Source organism: Anguilla anguilla, chromosome 11 (genome assembly GCF_013347855.1).
Source record: "Anguilla anguilla isolate fAngAng1 chromosome 11, fAngAng1.pri, whole genome shotgun sequence".
Taxonomy (NCBI): Eukaryota; Metazoa; Chordata; class Actinopteri; order Anguilliformes; family Anguillidae; genus Anguilla; species Anguilla anguilla.
In genome coordinates, this window is record NC_049211.1 from 8,954,581 (window position 1) to 8,978,052 (window position 23,472).

At 40.6% G+C, this 23,472-nt stretch overlaps 1 protein-coding gene across 1 annotated transcript in view; it reads right to left on the reverse strand.

The window, feature by feature from the left end:
* Nucleotides 1–23,472, reverse strand: part of nphp4 (nephronophthisis 4) — a 154,343-nt gene that overhangs the window by 32,177 nt on the left and 98,694 nt on the right. Inside the window, exons 11-14 of the mRNA XM_035381236.1 lie at nt 20,423–20,561; nt 15,384–15,442; nt 13,513–13,647; nt 2,402–2,553 (exon numbers count right to left, since the gene is read on the reverse strand). Of these exons, the coding sequence (XP_035237127.1) occupies nt 2,402–2,553; nt 13,513–13,647; nt 15,384–15,442; nt 20,423–20,561 (485 nt within the window). The remainder of the gene's footprint in view (nt 1–2,401; nt 2,554–13,512; nt 13,648–15,383; nt 15,443–20,422; nt 20,562–23,472) is intronic.

The following is a 23,472-nucleotide window of genomic DNA, read 5'->3' on the forward strand; positions in this document are numbered from 1 at the left end:
CTGGCAAGGCAGAGAGGGAGAGAAGTTCTGAGAGCATACTAATTCTTGAAATGTCAAAGACCTATGCACATCCTAATTAGTAGTGGTGCAGAGCAGTGGGGTCTATGATGAATTTGCAGAGCTCGCAGTGCTCGTGAGGTCCAAAACGCACCTTTACTGTGCAAAACAGACAACGATTCGATCCCTCGACAAAGATCTCAAGGGATCACACAACAAAGGTGTGTGTCAGAGCTCACGAGTGTTGTGAGCATTACTTGCATTCATTTAGCACACTATTTCTAATTTATCTCTGAATATAAAATGGATAGTCTTGGTCCTGGATGATGATTGCTCAACCATGCTTCCTAGGAGTGCCGATATTTGTGATACAGCACAGCTAAATAGGAATGTACATAAGTTAGTATGATTGCACCTTTCACTAACAAACCTGAAACTGAAGCACAGTAAGCAGTCAACCTTAATAATAAATTGGAGATGTGACATCTCGTTAAGCTTCCTCGGTTCAGATCTTCAAAGTGGGCTACGGTACTGCGTTTAATTTATTGGTGCACCAAAAATAGAAATTGCTGCTTATTTCAAGACAACAGAGAAGGGCAAAGAGAATAAGATTCAACATGAAAGCTAGTTAAGGTCAGAAATTGAACTTTTGTTGCTTAGTGACTGAATAACTCCAGCTTCATAGAAGAAACACCTTACAGTCGGTTAAAGGGCAAGCACCACATAATGGCATCCCCCAAAGATATTAGACCAAATCATTTTAGTCGAGAGGTTTTTAATTCAATTAACCTGAATTTGTTGTTAGTATGGCTTCAAATTTGACAAAATGATCACTCCTGACGGAAACATTACTTCTGTGATGCCTGACATAATACGAGGAAGACAAACAGCTGCATGCTAGCAGTGTTAGCTCTATCAGCGGCGCTAGCTTAGCTCTTACCTTAGGATCTACTCTAATCCACCTCTAGCAAGTAAATTAGTTCAGCATCAGCACTGTAATCCGTAACAACACCCATATTCATAGCCATAATCATGATATACAGTAAGACAGATTGTCATTAAATATGCTTTAATAAAGATAATTTCTATTTCTTTTCCTTCCCCCCAACCCCCCCCCGCCCCATTTGTTATTCGCAAGCTATTTTTCCAGGTATGTCATTGGTTTCCACCCTGCAATATCGTAAATGTTCAATCAATGATGATAGCACAAAGTACATAACTGCTGTAAATGCAGATTCATAGTAACAATGTTTGGTTATTCAGGTTTCTCTGTAAAATAAAAAAAATATGAAGGGGAAATCCTCTGCATCTGTAATCTCAATTAATTTCGCAATTTCTTCATCTGAATGAATGTGACAAGCAAACAACTTGTAATTCACAAACATTAGATAAATTGTTTTTCATCACACAAATCGCATTTTGTTTTTCCGAAAAGCACCAACGACTGTATCAAATTAACAAGTATTTCCAGTTAAAATTAGTATAACAAGAAACAGACATTCTCCTCCTCCAAAAGTAACATCTTAATTCATACAGATTGGATTAATGTTCGCACGGCAGTTTTAATTTCAAAGGAGTTCAATTTAATCAGATACACTGTGCAATTTAAATTAAATTAAAGGTCTTTTGAATTCAGTGTGCACATTTTAAAAAGTGGGTCATTTCACAGCAATGAAAATAAAAAAAAGTCATTATTGGGTTGGAAATGAGAACCACTGAAATTCCAGCCAAATGAATGAAAAAACATATTTCCTGATCAACTTATATACGATTCTTTTCACTTGATACTCTGCAAATGCAATTTGATTTTTTTTTGTTTTTTTTTTATAGCTTGGAAAAAGTTCCCCAGTTGTTCATTTTATATATCATCATAATTGTTATGACTTTTCAATTTCTGTTACTGCATTCGGATTTCAGACAGTAACTCTAAATACTAAATTAACTTATACCTTTGATTAAAGAAAACTAAAGAGTTATGTATGAAAACGCATACTATTTTATGAACACAGGCTGTTGTAAAAGTTATTAAAACAATAATTCTTTAAACAAACCAAGTTTGTGCAAGTCCTCCTGTGTGTTCTGTTCTATATTGACTGTGTTACCTGTGTGGCAATACTTAAATTCATACCAAAATTTATACAGTTACGAGAATCACAGGATAGACTATACAAATAACTTTCTATCAAGAAGGACACAGAAGGACTTGGCGGATCCTACCCATTTCCGCAAGGCAAAAGTGTTTGTTTTTTTGTTTTTTTTCCGGAATCTTCCGGCAGCTCAGCCACCGCAGGGCCGCTGTGCCTTTAAAGGCCCGTCGCCGCGGCAGCGGGACTGATTAACCTGTAAACGCAGAGGGCCGCCGGCGGCGGCAGCGGCTGCGGTGGCGGCGGACTCTCTCTCTCACCCCGACGTCTGCGTCCCCAGCGTGGTGACGGGCGCGTGCACGGGGGCGAACGGCAGCTCCCGCAGCTGCTCTGCGGGCGGGGGCCGGTCCGTCTCCCCCGCCGCGCTCAGGCTCACCTCCAGGTGCGCGATGCTGCTGGCACACGGCAGCTCCTGTGTGGGGGGGGGGAGAAACCACGGGGAGCTTCGTTCAGGCGGCGTGGAGGACGGTCGTGAAAAAAGACAATCGTTTGTTTCTGTGAGCCGGCCATGCAAAACTATAAAACTATTTAAATACATAAAACACAACTGTCACCGGCTATTAGCCTTGCGAGCGAACGCTGTAATTTCCCTCTCCGCAGCTGCACTGATGCACAGTGCAGCTCAGCGGTGGAGACATGCACAGCCGTAGAACATGAAGGCCCACAGCTGTTATCCAGCCTAACTCAGAGCCACGCTGGCTGCATCACACAACAACTTCATAAATGTGCCAAAACATGAAGACTTTCAGACTTTTTCCATATGTTCTCAACTGTCAGGCACATTCATTATAAGGCTCTTTTGACAAATTACACAGACTGATTGCCAGTAATGTTATGCTTGTGTAATTTGTGTAAAAACGACAATTCACACAGCTGGTTGGCAGTGGATACTTTGCAACTTGGAAATATGGGGGAAAAAAAAAGAACACAAGTTCAAGTAAATAAAATAAATTGCTTGTTTTAAAAAAATACCAAAATGCACAGCTGACTGTCAGATTAAGTGGTATACTGTCAGAAAATCATCTATAATTTGATTTGATATTTCTGACTGACTACTCCAAGATATATTACTTTATAATGGTCTCTCCAGCATTAGACCATTAAAAATCAAGGTAAATATCACGAATACAATAATACAAATGAAAAATAATACGTTTCAGGTCTTTTAAAAAGATTTTTTCATTGAAAAAATATTAATATATTGCACATTTTTTAATGGCCCTAGGTACCCATGCTGCAGTAGAAAATATTTGAATCATTCAAAATCATTAACAAACCTGTGTCCTAACCATTCTTCAAGCTGCTGAACACAGCCGTGAACTTGCCTTTACCCTCAGACTTACCGTTTTCCTAACCCTAACCCTAACCCTAACCCTAGTTTGGGCCCTAAACCCTAATTGAAACCATTGGTAGCTTGGAAAACATCAGAAAACCCATTTAAAATTGATTAAAAATCAAGGTAAATATCACGAATACAATAATACAAATGCAAAATAATGTTTCAGGTCTTTTAAAAAGATTTTTTCCTTGAAAAAATATTAATATATTGCTATTTTTTTAATGGCCATAGGTACCCATGCTACAGTAGAAAATATTTGACTCATTCAAAATCATTAACAAACCTGTGTCCTAACCATTCTTCAAGCTGCTGAACACAGCCATGAACTTGCCTTTACCCTCAGACTTACCGTTTTCCTAACCCTAACCCTAGTTTGGGCCCTTAACCCTAATTGAAACCATTGGAAGCTTGGAAAACTTCAGAAAACCCATTTAAAATAGATTAAAAATCAAGGTAAATATCACGAATACAATAATACAAATGAAAAATAATGTTTCAGGTCTTTTAAAAAGTTTTTCGTTTCCTTGAAAAAATATTAATATATTGCACATTTCTTATGGCCATAGGTACCCATGCTACAGTAGAAAATATTTGACTCATTCAAAATCATTAACAAACCTGTGTCCTAACCATTCTTCAAGCTGCTGAACACAGCCGTGAACTTGCCTTTACCCTCAGACTTACCGTTTTCCTAACCCTAACCCTAGTTTGGGCCCTTAACCCTAATTGAAACCATTGGAAGCTTGGAAAACTTCAGAAAACCCATTTAAAATTGATTAAAAATCAAGGTAAATATCATGAATAAAACAATACAATGCAAAATAATGTTTCAGGTCTTTTAAAAAGTTTTTTTTTTCCTTGAAAAAATATTAATATATTGCACATTTCTTATGGCCATAGGTACCCATGCTATAGTAGAAAATATTTGAATCATTCAAAATCATTAACAAACCTGTGTCCTAACCATTCTTCAAGCTGCTGAACACAGCTGTGAACTTGCCTTTACCCTCTGACTTACCGTTTTCCTAACCCTAACCCTAGTTTGGGCCCTTAACCCTAATTGAAGCCATTGGTAGCTTGGAAAACTTCAGAAAACCCATTTAAAATTGATTAATAAACAAGGTAAATATCAAGAATAAAATAATACAAATGCAAAATAATGTTTCAGGTCTTTTAAAAAGATTTTTTCCTTAAAAAAATTTTCATATATTGCTAATTTTTTAATGGCCATAGGTACCCATGCTACAGTAGAAAATATTTGACTCATTCAAAATCATTAACAAACCTGTGTCCTAACCATTCTTCAAGCTGCTGAACACAGCCGTGAACTTGCCTTTACCCTCAGACTTACCGTTTTCCTAACCCTAACCCTAGTTTGGGCCCTTAACCCTAATTGAAACCATTGGAAGCTTGGAAAACTTCAGAAAACCCATTTAAAATTGATTAAAAATCAAGGTAAATATCATGAATAAAACAATACAATGCAAAATAATATGTTTCAGGTCTTTTAAAAAGATTTTTTCCTTGAAAAAATATTAATATATTGCTAATTTTTTAATGGCCATAGGTACCCATGCTATAGTAGAAAATATTTGAATCATTCAAAATCATTAACAAACCTGTGTCCTAACCATTCTTCAAGCTGCTGAACACAGCTGTGAACTTGCCTTTACCCTCTGACTTACCGTGTTCCTAACCCTAACCCTAGTTTGGGCCCTTAACCCTAATTGAAGCCATTGGTAGCTTGGAAAACTTCAGAAAACCCATTTAAAATTGATTAAAAATCAAGGTAAATATCACGAATACAATAATACAAATGCAAAATAATGTTTCAGGTCTTTTAAAAAGATTTTTTCCTTGAAAAAATATTAATATATTGCTAATTTTTTAATGGCCATAGGTACCCATGCTACAGTAGAAAATATTTGACTCATTCAAAATCATTAACAAACCTGTGTCCTAACCATTCTTCAAGCTGCTGAACACAGCCGTGAACTTGCCTTTACCCTCAGACTTACCGTTTTCCTAACCCTAACCCTAGTTTGGGCCCTTAACCCTAATTGAAACCATTGGAAGCTTGGAAAACTTCAGAAAACCCATTTAAAATTGATTAAAAATCAAGGTAAATATCATGAATAAAACAATACAATGCAAAATAATGTTTCAGGTCTTTTAAAAAGATTTTTTCCTTGAAAAAATATTAATATATTGCACATTTCTTATGGCCATAGGTACCCATGCTATAGTAGAAAATATTTGACTCATTCAAAATCATTAACAAACCTGTGTCCTAACCATTCTTCAAGCTGCTGAACACAGCCGTGAACTTGCCTTTACCCTCAGACTTACCGTTTTCCTAACCCTAACCCTAGTTTGGGCCCTTAACCCTAATTGAAACCATTGGAAGCTTGGAAAACTTCAGAAAACCCATTTAAAATTGATTAAAAATCAAGGTAAATATCATGAATAAAACAATACAATGCAAAATAATGTTTCAGGTCTTTTAAAAAGATTTTTTCCTTGAAAAAATATTAATATATTGCACATTTCTTATGGCCATAGGTACCCATGCTATAGTAGAAAATATTTGAATCATTCAAAATCATTAACAAACCTGTGTCCTAACCATTCTTCAAGCTGCTGAACACAGCTGTGAACTTGCCTTTACCCTCTGACTTACCGTTTTCCTAACCTTAACCCTAGTTTGGGCCCTTAACCCTAATTGAAGCCATTGGTAGCTTGGAAAACTTCAGAAAACCCATTTAAAATTGATTAAAAATCAAGGTAAATATCATGAATAAAACAATACAATGCAAAATAATGTTTCAGGTCTTTTAAAAAGATTTTTTCCTTGAAAAAATATTAATATATTGCACATTTCTTATGGCCATAGGTACCCATGCTATAGTAGAAAATATTTGAATCATTCAAAATCATTAACAAACCTGTGTCCTAACCATTCTTCAAGCTGCTGAACACAGCCGTGAACTTGCCTTTACCCTCTGACTTACCGTTTTCCTAACCTTAACCCTAGTTTGGGCCCTTAACCCTAATTGAAACCATTGGAAGCTTGGAAAACTTCAGAAAACCCATTTAAAATTGATTAAAAATCAAGGTAAATATCATGAATAAAACAATACAATGCAAAATAATGTTTCAGGTCTTTTAAAAAGATTTTTTCCTTGAAAAAATATTAATATATTGCACATTTCTTATGGCCATAGGTACCCATGCTATAGTAGAAAATATTTGAATCATTCAAAATCATTAACAAACCTGTGTCCTAACCATTCTTCAAGCTGCTGAACACAGCTGTGAACTTGCCTTTACCCTCTGACTTACCGTTTTCCTAACCTTAACCCTAGTTTGGGCCCTTAACCCTAATTGAAGCCATTGGTAGCTTGGAAAACTTCAGAAAACCCATTTAAAATTGATTAAAAATCAAGGTAAATATCACGAATACAATAATACAAATGCAAAATAATGTTTCAGGTCTTTTAAAAAGATTTTTTCCTTGAAAAAATATTAATATATTGCTCATTTTTTAATGGCCATGCTACAGTAGAAAATATTTGACTCATTCAAAATCATTAACAAACCTGTGTCCTAACCATTCTTCAAGCTGCTGAACACAGCCGTGAACTTGCCTTTACCCTCAGACTTACCGTTTTCCTAACCCTAACCCTAGTTTGGGCCCTTAACCCTAATTGAAACCATTGGAAGCTTGGAAAACTTCAGAAAACCCATTTAAAATTGATTAAAAATCAAGGTAAATATCATGAATAAAACAATACAATGCAAAATAATGTTTCAGGTCTTTTAAAAAGTTTTTTTTTTCCTTGAAAAAATATTAATATATTGCAAATTTTTTAATGGCCATAGGTACCCATGCTACAGTAGAAAATATTTGACTCATTCAAAATCATTAACAAACCTGTGTCCTAACCATTCTTCAAGCTGCTGAACACAGCCGTGAACTTGCCTTTACCCTCAGACTTACCGTTTTCCTAACCCTAACCCTAGTTTGGGCCCTTAACCCTAATTGAAACCATTGGAAGCTTGGAAAACTTCAGAAAACCCATTTAAAATTGATTAAAAATCAAGGTAAATATCATGAATAAAACAATACAATGCAAAATAATGTTTCAGGTCTTTTAAAAAGATTTTTTCCTTGAAAAAATATTAATATATTGCACATTTCTTATGGCCATAGGTACCCATGCTATAGTAGAAAATATTTGAATCATTCAAAATCATTAACAAACCTGTGTCCTAACCATTCTTCAAGCTGCTGAACACAGCCGTGAACTTGCCTTTACCCTCAGACTTACCGTTTTCCTAACCCTAACCCTAGTTTGGGCCCTTAACCCTAATTGAAAGCATTGGAAGCTTGGAAAACTTCAGAAAACCCATTTAAAATTGATTAAAAATCAAGGTAAATATCATGAATAAAACAATACAATGCAAAATAATGTTTCAGGTCTTTTAAAAAGTTTTTTTTTTCCTTGAAAAAATATTAATATATTGCAAATTTTTTAATGGCCATAGGTACCCATGCTACAGTAGAAAATATTTGACTCATTCAAAATCATTAACAAACCTGTGTCCTAACCATTCTTCAAGCTGCTGAACACAGCCGTGAACTTGCCTTTACCCTCAGACTTACCGTTTTCCTAACCCTAACCCTAGTTTGGGCCCTTAACCCTAATTGAAAGCATTGGAAGCTTGGAAAACTTCAGAAAACCCATTTAAAATTGATTAAAAATCAAGGTAAATATCATGAATAAAGCAACACAATGCAAAATAATGTTTCAGGTCTTTTAAAAAGTTTTTTTTTTCCTTGAAAAAATATTAATATATTGCACATTTCTTATGGCCATAGGTACCCATGCTATAGTAGAAAATATTTGAATCATTCAAAATCATTAACAAACCTGTGTCCTAACCATTCTTCAAGCTGCTGAACACAGCTGTGAACTTGCCTTTACCCTCTGACTTACCGTTTTCCTAACCCTAACCCTAGTTTGGGCCCTTAACCCTAATTGAAGCCATTGGTAGCTTGGAAAACTTCAGAAAACCCATTTAAAATTGATTAAAAATCAAGGTAAATATCATGAATAAAACAATACAATGCAAAATAATGTTTCAGGTCTTTTAAAAAGATTTTTTCCTTGAAAAAATATTAATATATTGCACATTTCTTATGGCTATAGGTACCCATGCTATAGTAGAAAATATTTGAATCATTCAAAATCATTAACAAACCTGTGTCCTAACCATTCTTCAAGCTGCTGAACACAGCCGTGAACTTGCCTTTACCCTCAGACTTACCGTTTTCCTAACCCTAACCCTAGTTTGGGCCCTTAACCCTAATTGAAACCATTGGAAGCTTGGAAAACTTCAGAAAACCCATTTAAAATTGATTAAAAATCAAGGTAAATATCATGAATAAAACAATACAATGCAAAATAATGTTTCAGGTCTTTTAAAAAGATTTTTTCCTTGAAAAGATATTAATATATTGCACATTTCTTATGGCCATAGGTACCCATGCTATAGTAGAAAATATTTGAATCATTCAAAATCATTAACAAACCTGTGTCCTAACCATTCTTCAAGCTGCTGAACACAGCTGTGAACTTGCCTTTACCCTCTGACTTACCGTTTTCCTAACCCTAACCCTAGTTTGGGCCCTTAACCCTAATTGAAGCCATTGGTAGCTTGGAAAACTTCAGAAAACCCATTTAAAATTGATTAAAAATCAAGGTAAATATCACGAATACAATAATACAAATGCAAAATAATGTTTCAGGTCTTTTAAAAAGATTTTTTCCTTGAAAAAATATTAATATATTGCTAATTTTTTAATGGCCATAGGTACCCATGCTATAGTATAAAATATTTGAATCATTCAAAATCATTAACAAACCTGTGTCCTAACCATTCTTCAAGCTGCTGAACACAGCCGTGAACTTGCCTTTACCCTCAGATTTACCGTTTTCCTAACCCTAACCCTAGTTTGGGCCCTTAACCCTAATTGAAGCCATTGGTAGCTTGGAAAACTTCAGAAAACCCATTTAAAATTGATTAAAAATCAAGGTAAATATCACGAATACAATAATACAAATGCAAAATAATGTTTCAGGTCTTTTAAAAAGATTTTTTCCTTGAAAAAATATTAATATATTGCTAATTTTTTAATGGCCATAGGTACCCATGCTACAGTAGAAAATATTTGACTCATTCAAAATCATTAACAAACCTGTGTCCTAACCATTCTTCAAGCTGCTGAACACAGCCGTGAACTTGCCTTTACCCTCAGACTTACCGTTTTCCTAACCCTAACCCTAGTTTGGGCCCTTAACCCTAATTGAAAGCATTGGAAGCTTGGAAAACTTCAGAAAACCCATTTAAAATTGATTAAAAATCAAGGTAAATATCATGAATAAAGCAACACAATGCAAAATAATGTTTAAGGTCTTTTAAAAAGTTTTTCGTTTCCTTGAAAAAATATTAATATATTGCTAATTTTTTAATGGCCATAGGTACCCATGCTACAGTAGAAAATATTTGACTCATTCAAAATCATTAACAAACCTGTGTCCTAACCATTCTTCAAGCTGCTGAACACAGCCGTGAACTTGCCTTTACCCTCAGACTTACCGTTTTCCTAACCCTAACCCTAGTTTGGGCCCTTAACCCTAATTGAAACCATTGGAAGCTTGGAAAACTTCAGAAAACCCATTTAAAATTGATTAAAAATCAAGGTAAATATCATGAATAAAACAATACAATGCAAAATAATGTTTCAGGTCTTTTAAAAAGATTTTTTCCTTGAAAAGATATTAATATATTGCACATTTCTTATGGCCATAGGTACCCATGCTATAGTAGAAAATATTTGAATCATTCAAAATCATTAACAAACCTGTGTCCTAACCATTCTTCAAGCTGCTGAACACAGCTGTGAACTTGCCTTTACCCTCTGACTTACCGTTTTCCTAACCCTAACCCTAGTTTGGGCCCTTAACCCTAATTGAAGCCATTGGTAGCTTGGAAAACTTCAGAAAACCCATTTAAAATTGATTAAAAATCAAGGTAAATATCACGAATACAATAATACAAATGCAAAATAATGTTTCAGGTCTTTTAAAAAGATTTTTTCCTTGAAAAAATATTAATATATTGCTAATTTTTTAATGGCCATAGGTACCCATGCTACAGTAGAAAATATTTGACTCATTCAAAATCATTAACAAACCTGTGTCCTAACCATTCTTCAAGCTGCTGAACACAGCCGTGAACTTGCCTTTACCCTCAGACTTACCGTTTTCCTAACCCTAACCCTAGTTTGGGCCCTTAACCCTAATTGAAACCATTGGAAGCTTGGAAAACTTCAGAAAACCCATTTAAAATTGATTAAAAATCAAGGTAAATATCATGAATAAAACAATACAATGCAAAATAATGTTTCAGGTCTTTTAAAAAGTTTTTTTTTTCCTTGAAAAAATATTAATATATTGCAAATTTTTTAATGGCCATAGGTACCCATGCTACAGTAGAAAATATTTGACTCATTCAAAATCATTAACAAACCTGTGTCCTAACCATTCTTCAAGCTGCTGAACACAGCCGTGAACTTGCCTTTACCCTCAGACTTACCGTTTTCCTAACCCTAACCCTAGTTTGGGCCCTTAACCCTAATTGAAACCATTGGAAGCTTGGAAAACTTCAGAAAACCCATTTAAAATTGATTAAAAATCAAGGTAAATATCATGAATAAAACAATACAATGCAAAATAATGTTTCAGGTCTTTTAAAAAGATTTTTTCCTTGAAAAAATATTAATATATTGCACATTTCTTATGGCCATAGGTACCCATGCTATAGTAGAAAATATTTGAATCATTCAAAATCATTAACAAACCTGTGTCCTAACCATTCTTCAAGCTGCTGAACACAGCCGTGAACTTGCCTTTACCCTCAGACTTACCGTTTTCCTAACCCTAACCCTAGTTTGGGCCCTTAACCCTAATTGAAACCATTGGAAGCTTGGAAAACTTCAGAAAACCCATTTAAAATTGATTAAAAATCAAGGTAAATATCATGAATAAAACAATACAATGCAAAATAATATGTTTCAGGTCTTTTAAAAAGATTTTTTCCTTGAAAAAATATTAATATATTGCTAATTTTTTAATGGCCATAGGTACCCATGCTATAGTAGAAAATATTTGAATCATTCAAAATCATTAACAAACCTGCGTCCTAACCATTCTTCAAGCTGCTGAACACAGCTGTGAACTTGCCTTTACCCTCTGACTTACCGTTTTCCTAACCCTAACCCTAGTTTGGGCCCTTAACCCTAATTGAAGCCATTGGTAGCTTGGAAAACTTCAGAAAACCCATTTAAAATTGATTAAAAATCAAGGTAAATATCACGAATACAATAATACAAATGCAAAATAATGTTTCAGGTCTTTTAAAAAGATTTTTTCCCTGAAAAAATATTAATATATTGCTAATTTTTTAATGGCCATAGGTACCCATGCTACAGTAGAAAATATTTGACTCATTCAAAATCATTAACAAACCTGTGTCCTAACCATTCTTCAAGCTGCTGAACACAGCCGTGAACTTGCCTTTACCCTCAGATTTACCGTTTTCCTAACCCTAACCCTAGTTTGGGCCCTTAACTGACAAATGATCTATAAAATTACTGGCGATCCAATGTCATTTTTATCTTTTTCCAATGATTTGCTGTGTGAGAAATATAACGGTAATTATCTGTACGTGTTTTAAAGCAACATCTGCTTGAACTATAATCACCTAAATCTAATAGTAGCTCCCTAATATTAGTAGTGAACATTAAGTGTCCATCTGTAATGTTCAATTTATTTATAAATTATTTTGTGTATCACAAACTTATTCGACGTGAGGTGCTCAGACAGCAGTCAAATTTCACAGTCTCCACCAAAGCGAAACACTTCATATTATTCATGGAGTCTAATGGCGGTACAGCAGCGAGCCAAGCACGGTTTCCCTGTTCGCCGCACAGCACGTGTCCATCAAAGCGTCTGGAGGGAAGTGACAGCACGTGAGGCCGCCGCCACCCCCCCCCACCCCCCCGCGGAATCTCAGCACCGGGATATTCAGGACGCCTACCATGCGACCTGATTAAAAATCACACCCCCCACAGCCTCGTCTGCCGCCAATCAATGACTGTGCTCATGCGCTTTGCAGAAAAGCGCTCACTTACGACGATGGCTTTTCTTCTGAATTTCAGCCGTGGCGTTTTGGAGATCCGCGCAGACAGACCGAAGCAAAGGCTTCGTACTGCGTGACTACAGCGTGTGGAAAGATGCTGAAGTTCCACGAGCTGCCCAGGGTTTTCAGCTGTCTGCAGCTGACGGGAGTAATCAGGGGTGTGTGTGTAAGTGTGCGTGTGTGTGTGTGCGTGCGTACGTGTGAGTGTTTTACCTCCAGAATGCCATTCTCTAAAACATTTCTGAAAGCAGTGCTTCTTTCAGGCTTTGAGCAGAACGCATACCAGAGAGCAGCTGAAAGAAAGGGAGCTCAGTACTGAGAGAGTGATTCTGTCCTGGGTGCAGACAGGGGAGGATGGGGGGGGGGAGGGGGAGGGCACTGGCAGGTGTGTGTGGACAGTACGCCTGTCTGTGCACACACGTGTGCGTGCATGCACCTGCAGTACAACATAGGAATACATAACGACAGGCCAGTGAGTCAATCTATGGCAATGCACTTTTTACGCATTTATCTGCGTGCATGTGAGTGTGTGGGCCTGTATGTGTGTGTGTGTGTGTGCTGTGCGCATGTGTGTGGGTCTGTATGTGTGTGTGCACGCGCGTGTGTGGGCATGTATGTGTGTATGTGCTGTGCACATGTGTGTGGGTCTGTATGTGTGTGTGCACACGTGTGCATGGGTCTGTATGTGTGTATGTGTGTGTGTGTCTGTATGTATGTGTGCGCGCGTGTGTTCCTGGGGAAGCAGGAGTGGGGGCGGACTCTTACAATGTGTGACAGCTGGTAGGCCGATACCAGAGGGGAGGGGTAGAGCTGAGAGGGAAACTGCTGTTGCCAGGGTGACGATGTGGAGTGGCTGATGGTTGGGTAACGTGGAGAAGCAGCGAGCTGAGATATAGACAGCTGTAAGAGACGACACACTAAGAATTAACACACAATTGCCACCAGAACATAAAACAAGACAGAGACCATTAATGCCTGACAACAAGCAACAATAGCATTTCAAAAAAATATTGTCTAGAGGATTTCATTCAGTCCTTGTATATAGCAGATGCCAGGTTCTGTAACACATATAATCCAAGACACCCTGTTTTTTCATATGGAACATGAATCAGCCTCAAAAATATAAAATTTATTCAACAGGCGTTATTATTTCCTGTTCTATCTGATGCCTCCGACTGCACAGCTCACATCAGGTTGGAGACACAGACACATAAATCAAAGGCAATTTCATTAAATATAGACCAAGCAATTTAAGCAGATGACTCTGCCGTTGTTCCCAACAATACATTCCTGAAAACAGGCTGGGCTGAAGAGGTGCAATACCTGTACTTAAACTGTCACTATCTATTAACCTGACTTACAACACATTTACGACCCTCGTGCTGATAGCAAAGGATATGACATGCCCCCCCCCCCACCCCCCCAAACACCCCCACCCCCCGTCCCCGGCCTTGTTCCGAGAGGTATTTTCTATGTCATAGTCACAGAGAGGCCGATGTCTGGTATATTCTATCAGTGCCTCACACCCATAGAGCCAGCAGATGACTCAAAGTGGGATCGCACAGGCTGGGGTGTTTAGTCAAACAAATGGGTGAGACTTCACATCACCTGCCTCCCCTATTCGCACAGAGAGGAGCCAAGGCGAGGGAGACGGAGCACACAGACCCAGCCAAAATGGCAGGTACCACTGCCAACAACGGAAAACACGGCCAAAATTCAAACCGCCGAATCTGGCGGCCCGGTCTCCGTGAGCAACCGCCAGCCACTCCTGGGGTACCTCACTCTAATGTGGAGTACCCAAAATTCCCCGCCGTCCCTCCCCCCCCCCCCCCCCCCCACGTTCCCCTTTTCATCACCTGACCTCAGAGCAGGACGACTAAACACCGCTTCATCCCACGGATAATTACGTCAAATTAGTTGCTTGCCCATTAATGTCCTAGGTTAATTCCATGGGCTTTTTCGATTATAACGCGCATTATCAGAAATAATGATAACTACGCAATTATGATCATTTTCATTACAATATTATATATCGTAGCAACCGCAATAGCGTGAATAAAAGAGCCATTCTTCTATTAACAATGCGGCTGAACTACCTCAGATGTTAGGATACATTATGGGATACTGCAAATTTCAGATGAAATAATGGCAGTGTGGCACAATGGTTAGATAAGAGAAAATGTAACAACTGCACTATATATTTATATACATACACACACATATATAGTGCAGTTGTTACATTTTTTCTTATCTAACCACTGTGCCATTATTTTTACTGAAACTTGCAGTATCCTTATAAACATCTGAGACGGGTCACCCGCATTGTTAATAGAAAAATGCCTCCTTCCATTTTCTATTCTCACACAGTTTATATAAACATACACAGCCGTGCGCATTATACTGGAAGAGGGTATAGATTGAGCAGATAAACAAAGGTATTTGCAATCAGAGTTTTCATTTTCTCGCTCTGACCCGCCAGTGTTCTCCAGCTGCCAGGGAGCTTGCGTGGTTCCAGGCCGATGTTGCAGCGGTGGTATTCCGACGGCCGGCCTCACCGCACCTCGTGTGTGTGTGTGTGTGTGTGTGCAGCCTAGGCCCGAAGGCTCACCACGACATTTTAAAACAAAGGCACTCACCCCGGGGCCCGGCGGCGACTGCGGCGGGGAGGACACTCTGGGCGCCCTCTCACTCAGACCTGTGCGGAGGGAAGGGCAGGCACAGTCGAATCAAAAACATCAGGCACGGGCCACCCGCGTTAGCCACCATCGAGCGCTTCCGACAGCGGAGGCAGCGCAGGACGGCGCTAAACCGGCGGGGCCGCACGCCTCGGCGGTCACAGCTTCGGGAGCTAACGCTCGCGATGCCGCGACGTCGCGCCGCGGGAAAGCCGGGCTAATGTTTCCAAGGGAACGCCGCGATGAAGCGGGGCAGGGGATTCGTTGCAAGGGGGGGAAAACTGCACATCGCCACCAGGCCGTTATCCATAAATCACACTTCTGATTCTAATCCTGCTAGCATTCCATCGTCTGTTTTTTTAAAAAATTTTCTCAAGCTATGTAACGTCACAGATGTGATAACATCGATTAATTCGCTCCCAACAGGCCACATATACCGAGGATGTATTAACTTTATGGCCGGGTAAAGCAATTCCGGGGGATATAAATCGAAGCAGCGAACGCGGAGCTGGCAATGGAATACATTTTTAATTGCATAATCACTTGGCCGCTTCGGTTTTATACGAAACGCGCCCCTAATTGTCTGCCCCCCAGCCTGACTTGGCAGAGCACCACAGGAGGGAGGTTTTATTTGGGCCTGTCAGGCTACAGAATCCAGAGGAGAGGAACCGTTTATGCTTGAAGAGCAGCGGCAGGTGAGCCGACTCCCGTCGCCAAGAAACGCATCATTAAAAATAAACTCCGAGGCCACGCGCAGGACGCAGAGAGAAGGAAGGAGGCCCGAGCCGCGCCCGCTTCACGCCCTCGCCGACGATGCCGCACGTCGATATTGCAGCGGCCCTCAGACCGCCGTTTGTCCGGAGTGGCCTTGGCGCCTGGAGCTCGGCCAGCGACGGTCACAAAAACACGAACCCTCTCCGAGCGGCAGCTCCGTCCGTCCTCAGCTATCAGTCATCCGGGGTCCTCTTCTATTTTTTTTGTTTTGTTTTGTTTTGTTTTGTTTTCCCAGAATATTCCGGACTCGACATTTCACGATTTTCATCTTGTTGGCAAAAGAGCAGACAGACATTTCATGGCCCGCGCATCCATCACGCTATAAAACCCTGTCCTCTTAAACTAGGCGGAGTGACACACAAACTGCTGACACAAGTTCATCACGTCCTGACAAATATATAGCAGAAAGCTGAGAGGACAGGAAGAAGAGGTTACCAAATACGATTATTTTTGGAGAAATATTACTGGGCACTGGGTTTTAACAATGTCCCTTATCATAATCTATACACTACTGTACATACAGTACTGTACATGAGTTAACAATTCAAGGTTCCATAGGAATGCCACTGCAGTAATTATCCCAGCTTAAGTTGGGCAAAAACCTTAAATATCTTTCAAGAGTGTCATCTATATCTTCATTAGTTCTAATAGCTAAGAGCAGGGGCCATTTTAGGCAAAAGCCCAGATTCCACTGATTTATTTTTTCTCCTCTCGGAAAACCCAAAAGTTGCATTCTCGACTACTTGACTGCATAAATGGACTACACATGCTGAGATAAGGAGGAAATTAAGCCTATTTTATGTATACGGCTTGGAATCGGTGTGCATATCAGTTTCACCAGTGCACCAACCTTGTGCCAACAGGTAGCCAACTGGGTGTCCAGCTTCAAACATTCCAGAGACTTCAGGCCGATAGGAACCAAGTTAGCTAAATGAACTGCACTCTGGTTTAGCAGAATATTAATCTTCCCACAAAGAGTTACACGCGCACTACTGGTTCAGCAAGGTCAGCAGGACATACGCACTTTGGAGCCTTATATAGGGGAGGGAAAAGTCAGCTTGTTTCACAGAATGGAATTAAGAGTTCATTCATCTGCTGTTCATCACCAAAGTGCTGAGCGTGACGTACCCTTGGAGGGAGTCCGAGACGATTACATTGTATGACCACTTCTTTTCCCTTTCAGCAGCACACAATGTGCTAAACTGCGGGCGATGGGCAGAATATTACTTCTCAGATGTTCCTTGAAGTCACACAATTCAAAATCTGATTGCTTTTTTTTTTATTATTTTTTTTTTTTTAAATGGTTAGATTTGAGTTACTGGACAGACTGAAACGAGTTCAAACAAAAACTGAAAAAAATAATAATAATGGGAGAGCAGAATTAATTCAAACCTTCCTGTTTAATGTCCCCCCTCGCCCCGCCCCCCCCTTCCACCCCCCAACCGTCCCCCCACCCACCTAACAGAGTCAAGCCCAGGTAGAGCGCTATAGGAATGAGGACGGAGGAGGCTGAACGATAGAGGTGTTTCAGGAGGAAAATTGCAAACTGGAGTGAACCACCACAGCTGCTAGCAAGTTCAATTTAACTGACGCGTAATTACTTCTCAAATCAATCTCTTTTGCCCCCGGGCGCCACAGTCCTAATCCATTGTTTTCAGGTAGATTTGTCAACCTCTCCTGCTTGTACAGGCATGCCCCACACAGGGAGGCAGCCAGGCTGATTAATGTGAATTAGCACGGTCTTTTGAAGAGCCGCGATTTTCAGATGCGAACGCAGGCGCCATTTCACGGCCCTCTTTGCTGCCCCACAGAGCCCGTTTTTTGGCCACTTAACCCGAGGGTCCGCTGAAACGCTCCCGGAAACTGCCGTGCGTTTGAGCCCGTAAAATGGATCCCGAGGATCCTTTAACAGCTCGACACGGGTATCAATTCTCAGGCTCCAAATCATTACATTGGAGTCTAGCCTTGAGTGTTTGTAAACAAATCACTCATGATTCTCCATGCACCAGTGGAGCTATTATGACAATATGGAAATGCAACTTAGTAGTCGAGCGCACGTACAACAGGGTTCCATCTTAAAGTCTGTTCCCGCCTCTTAATTTCAGAGCGGCATTATAGCTAAAATATCGCTTTAAAAAATAAATGCTTTGCCACATACGATATTGTCAGCAGAACCTGACAACATCAACAGCAACCTGAAAAATGTACATGACAGTGGGATATTGATTTTTTTTAAAACTGCACTAGCATAAGCAAATCATAAAGGCCTATTTACTGAGCAACAGTGGTTTATTGACAACCATCAAACATATAAATATGGATGTAGCTATACGCGTAGAGCGAGTGGTTTCTCCGCTTGCGACATTTTTCCATTAAAGCCAACTGAAGAATAAGCGGCAGATGAGAAAGAGAGAGACAGCGCTTTGATTTGAAGAGAATATACTCTGACTGTTGAAGGATGGATATATGCAAAACGTCTCCTATGGCACTGCCATCCTTACTGCAGGCGCTACACACGGTTATATGTAGAAATGCAAACAAGCTTTTACGGCCAGAAAGGCACCTCTGAATGCACACACACTTCACACTCCACGCGCGCACACAGCTGGTGGGTTGCACTGAAATGTGATTGTGTGTCAGATTCTTGCTAAAAGGATGACACCAGTAGCTAACAAGCAAGGTATGTATTAAGAATCTCGACGTCTGAATGAAAGGACGGTCAACATCCCCGCACATACACTCCTTCAATAATTCCTTCAACAGTGTCCATGAACTGGGTCCACTGCAGGAAATCACATGACAAACCATTAAAAAAAAAACATACAGGGATCTCAGAATTGCTCGCTGTACTTACATTCATAAATGACACAATTTTTTTTTACATGCCATTCAAAGCATTTCTTATGGTACTTCAGTGAACACTGAACTTGCATTTTACTGAAGAGTGGTACAGTGCCTGAATAAAGAGTGGTGAAACTGCATATCTGTTTCATATTTGACATGTGTCTGTGACATGCATCTACAGAATTCTCAGCATTTTTCTGGGAACTGAGATGCATTATAGGCACTACACCAGCACACATAAAAAAATTTTTTTTTAAAAACCTCCAGTTCCACCTCAGCCTCTTTGATTGCAACAACAAAATTTCAATGAAGACCGTAGCTTACAAATGGTACAGTAAATTTCCGTGCGCTTGCTGATGCCGTCGACAGTATTGAACGCTTCCTCGCGGAATATTTATTGGGCCGTTAATCACATTCACGAGAGATGTATAGTAAACAAATCCCGCGATTGTTTCCCTTGATCATTTTCCTCCGGGCCCAAGGCCTACTGCAGCTCTCCTGTGGGGCATTTTTCCATTGTTTGGGGCCCAGGCTGCAGATTTCCCGCTGAATTAATTTCCAAATCTCCGTAGTTATGAAAGATGTGTGCTATCAAGCAGAGAACACCTAGAACGCTCCCCCCCCCCCCCCCCCCCCCCCCGCGCTCTCCCGTTCCTAATTGCCGAACATCATCATTATTTACGGGACGGGTGACGGCGCCGAGATAATGCCACGTTGGCAGGAGAGCCGCACCTGCACGGGCCGAAAGGCGCCGTGATAGATCGCGCCGTTAACTTTACTCGCCGATGTCATGCCCGCGTTAGCGCACCGTTCCGCCACCTCACAGCGCTTCAGAAGCGGCTCCGAAGACGTTCAGCGCAACGCTGGGGCTCTGCGCCCTACAGATACGCCAGGCTGAGTCCTGCCGTCGAAACTTTCCCCGATGAAGCGCAGCTTCGGGAATGCCGAGGACGTGACATTAACGCACGGTCTTTGTAGTGGAGTGCTTGCGATCTTATCATTATTTGCCAACTCCTTCACCAGGTGCGATGAAAATTCTTTGATCAATCGGTCACTGCCTGGCCGCACAGGCTTGAGTTTGAGCTGCCGAAATTGTTGAAGCTGTCGGTTTGCAGTTTAAAAAAAACCAGAACAACGCGACGGTTTCAAAGGAAAGTAACACGAATAAGAAGACACGTGAGGGAGCCATGGCCTGGAGTCGCTCAATATTCGCTCTTACAGAAGCCTATTTTTTTTCCAATACAAACTCCATACTTTTCATTGATGGCGTTCTAGACAGGGGAAAAGAACAAGCGAATGCATTGAGTTGTAAGTCACGTCACACTTAAGGCTGATCTGAGCCCATGTCCCCCCCCCCCCCTTTCCCAGTTCTAAAGACTTGCCTCTTGACGGGGAAGGGGGCTTCTTGTGTCGAGACGCCTCCTCCTGCCTGTTCTTCAGGGACAACGCTGGGCTGGGGGGCCGGCCTTCGGATCGGGCGGAGAACCTGAACTTCACGGTGCCCCTCTCCAGGTCCCTCACCTGCGGAACATTCGGACGGAGAGCGTTTCACCTTGACATGGAAGGCGATAAAAATGCAAACGCATTCCATTTCCCAAGCCAAGCGAGCTTGGGAAATGGGAAAAAAAAAAAAAAAAACGACTTTCATCTATTGCATCAATCACGACGGCGCGTTCTGCGGAATCGCCGGAAAAAGTATAAATCAAGTAAACTGTTTGATGGGTGAGGGCAACCAACTGAATTTTAACAATCTCTTCCCGCAGAAGAAGTTGTCTGTACAAGAGAGAAGGCTATTCAATTCACAGAGCAGCAGGGTCAAATCCACGTTGCATGATACATTTTACGACCGCAAAAATGGCTGGCTTGCTGTAGCTTATCTGATGAAGGAAACTATATAGGAGGAAATGCAGGCGAGAAAGGGGGGAGGTTCAGTCGGGGGGGCGGGGGGTGGAGGTAAGTCCCGGTAGAGGCCAGCATGCCGGGCCAGGAACAGAGCGGTTTACTGCACACCTCCATTTCCACGCCAGCAGGGACTCCTCAGCCCGTCCGTGAGAGAAAGCCAATTGAAGAGGGATCAGTGGGGGAGGGCATTACGCCACAGAGAATAGAGATGCATGGGCAGAGGAAATCAGTCAATTCGCTGCAATGAGAATAGCTATAGTGTAGCGTTTAGCATGAGCCATTATTACAGCAAATGGACTCCAAAACCAAGGGGGTTCTATTCATCCCGCTGGGCTGTGGTTCGCATATTACGCACATAAATATAATGCCCTCCAGAATTATTGGCAGCCTCAATTAATATGAGGGGGGGAAAAAAAATAAATGCAGGATAAAATTAACTTTTTCAAATGTTTTCTATGCTCAGCGATATGAGAAAATGATACAATCTTATTGCGATGACATTTCGCAGTGGGGGAAAAAAAATTACATGTTATTCTGAAGAAATATGGGTCCCTGCATTCAGTACTTTGTGCAACTTTCTTAAGGCAACAATCATGGTGGAAGCGTAGCATGATGGTTAGGGAACGGCAAGTTCGATTCCCAGGTAGGACACTGCTGTTGTACCCTTCAGCAAGGTACTTGACCTGAATTGTTTCAGTATATATCCAGACGTATAAATGGATGCTAGGTAAAAATGCTAAAACCTTCTGTAAGTTCCACTGGATAAGAGCATCTGCTAAAAGCCAGTAATATAATGTAATGTAATGTAACAACAGCACTTCTGTTATAATGTTTGATGAGGTAGAAGAACACATATCAAGGGATCCGATGCTATTCCTCCAAGCAGAAGGCTCAGGTTTAGGGCACAGGACTGGAATAGGCATTGTAAACTCTTCAATCCAGCAGTCAGCAGTTAACAGTCAGTCAGTTTTTGTGGATTTGGAGGAAGGCTCTGGATCATTGTCCAGCTGGAAGATCCAACCATGATCCAGTTTTGGCTTCCTGGCAGAGTCCATGATGCCATGTATTCTAACAAGGTACCCAGGGCCTCTGGAAGCCAAGCAGCCCCCGGAACACCATCACATGTCCATCACCATATTTCACACCTGGGATGACCATGCCTCTTTTTACACCAAACCCACCTCTGGTGTTTGTGGCAAATAAGCTCTACATTTCTGACCGCAGAACCTAGCTCCAATCAAAGCTCCAAATCAAATGGTGTTTAGAAAACTCTTACGTGCTTACGTTTCTGGATTGATGACACTGAAGTCGAGCTGTGGGTTTTTCGTGGGCAAGCCTTCCAAATAGCTTGCTGGCATGGAGGTGGTGTGTAATTTTAGTTTTCGGAGACTTGGTGACTCCAAAAAACGCAACCAAACTTCTGTAATTCTCCAACTGTTATCCGTGGATAATTTTTTGGCTCAGTGAGCCAGTGAGGTCACTGCACATGGATACAGAACGCACTCGTGTCCTCCCACAGGCAGGCTGATCACAGCCTGCGTTCTTTTAGGTCATCTCAGGTATTTTAAGGTATTCAACTACTTGTTCATAGCTGTAGCCTAACTTAAAACAGTCAACAACCTTTTGTCTCATTTGTGCGTTCCCTGACTGTCCCGAGTGTGTTCTGATTGCTGTAGCGAAGGTAATGTGCCAGACAGGTCAATAATTTCGGTCTCGAGGATTTGTCTAACTTACACACAGCCGTGGAAAGAAGCACTTGACTGCTCTATCCCCTCCCTGCTCTGTTTATCCTAATCTAGCGGGGCACAACCGCGGCGGATCTGTTTCGGGACTTTACGCCACCTCCTGCTCTCGGCTAATTTAATTAGATAAATCATTTATTTGAGCTAATGCCACGCGCTGCAGACTCACCCGTGCGGAAATGCGAGCGCTGCAAAGGTGAACATTCATTTTTCACTAATTGTGAAATCTTGGAAAGTGTGGGGGGGGGGGGGGGGGGGGGGGGGGGGGAGACGGGGGGCAATTAGTTGAGTAGGACAATATAAGCCTATAACTGCCAAATACATAACGGACACATAACTGTAAAGGGTAATTATGCAATGATGAGAAAAAGACAATCAACCAGTAATTAACCACAAGTCAAATAAAACTAATCAGTAACGGTTCGCTTCCCCATTGTACAGGCTAAATTTGATACTGCACTTGCAGAGGAGGAAGAACACTATTGCAATGCCTCAGATAAGCTGGCAAGACACCACTGAAGCTCGGCTACAATAAATATCTCCTAAGAAAATGTCTCTCTATTTTCCTTTTTTTTTTTTTTTTGCTTTGTAGTCAGCATAGGGCATTGCGAAAGGCGCATGAAATATGTAGGCTAGGCCAGCCCTAAATTAAAATTCAAACAAAGAACACATCATTAATTCAACAAGAGGGAAAAATTTAAATAGGAACAGTAAAGTGGTATGACTAAATACACAATGCCTTCTAAATTTAGCAAAACCACCAAAGGAAATAGCAAAGGAATCATATA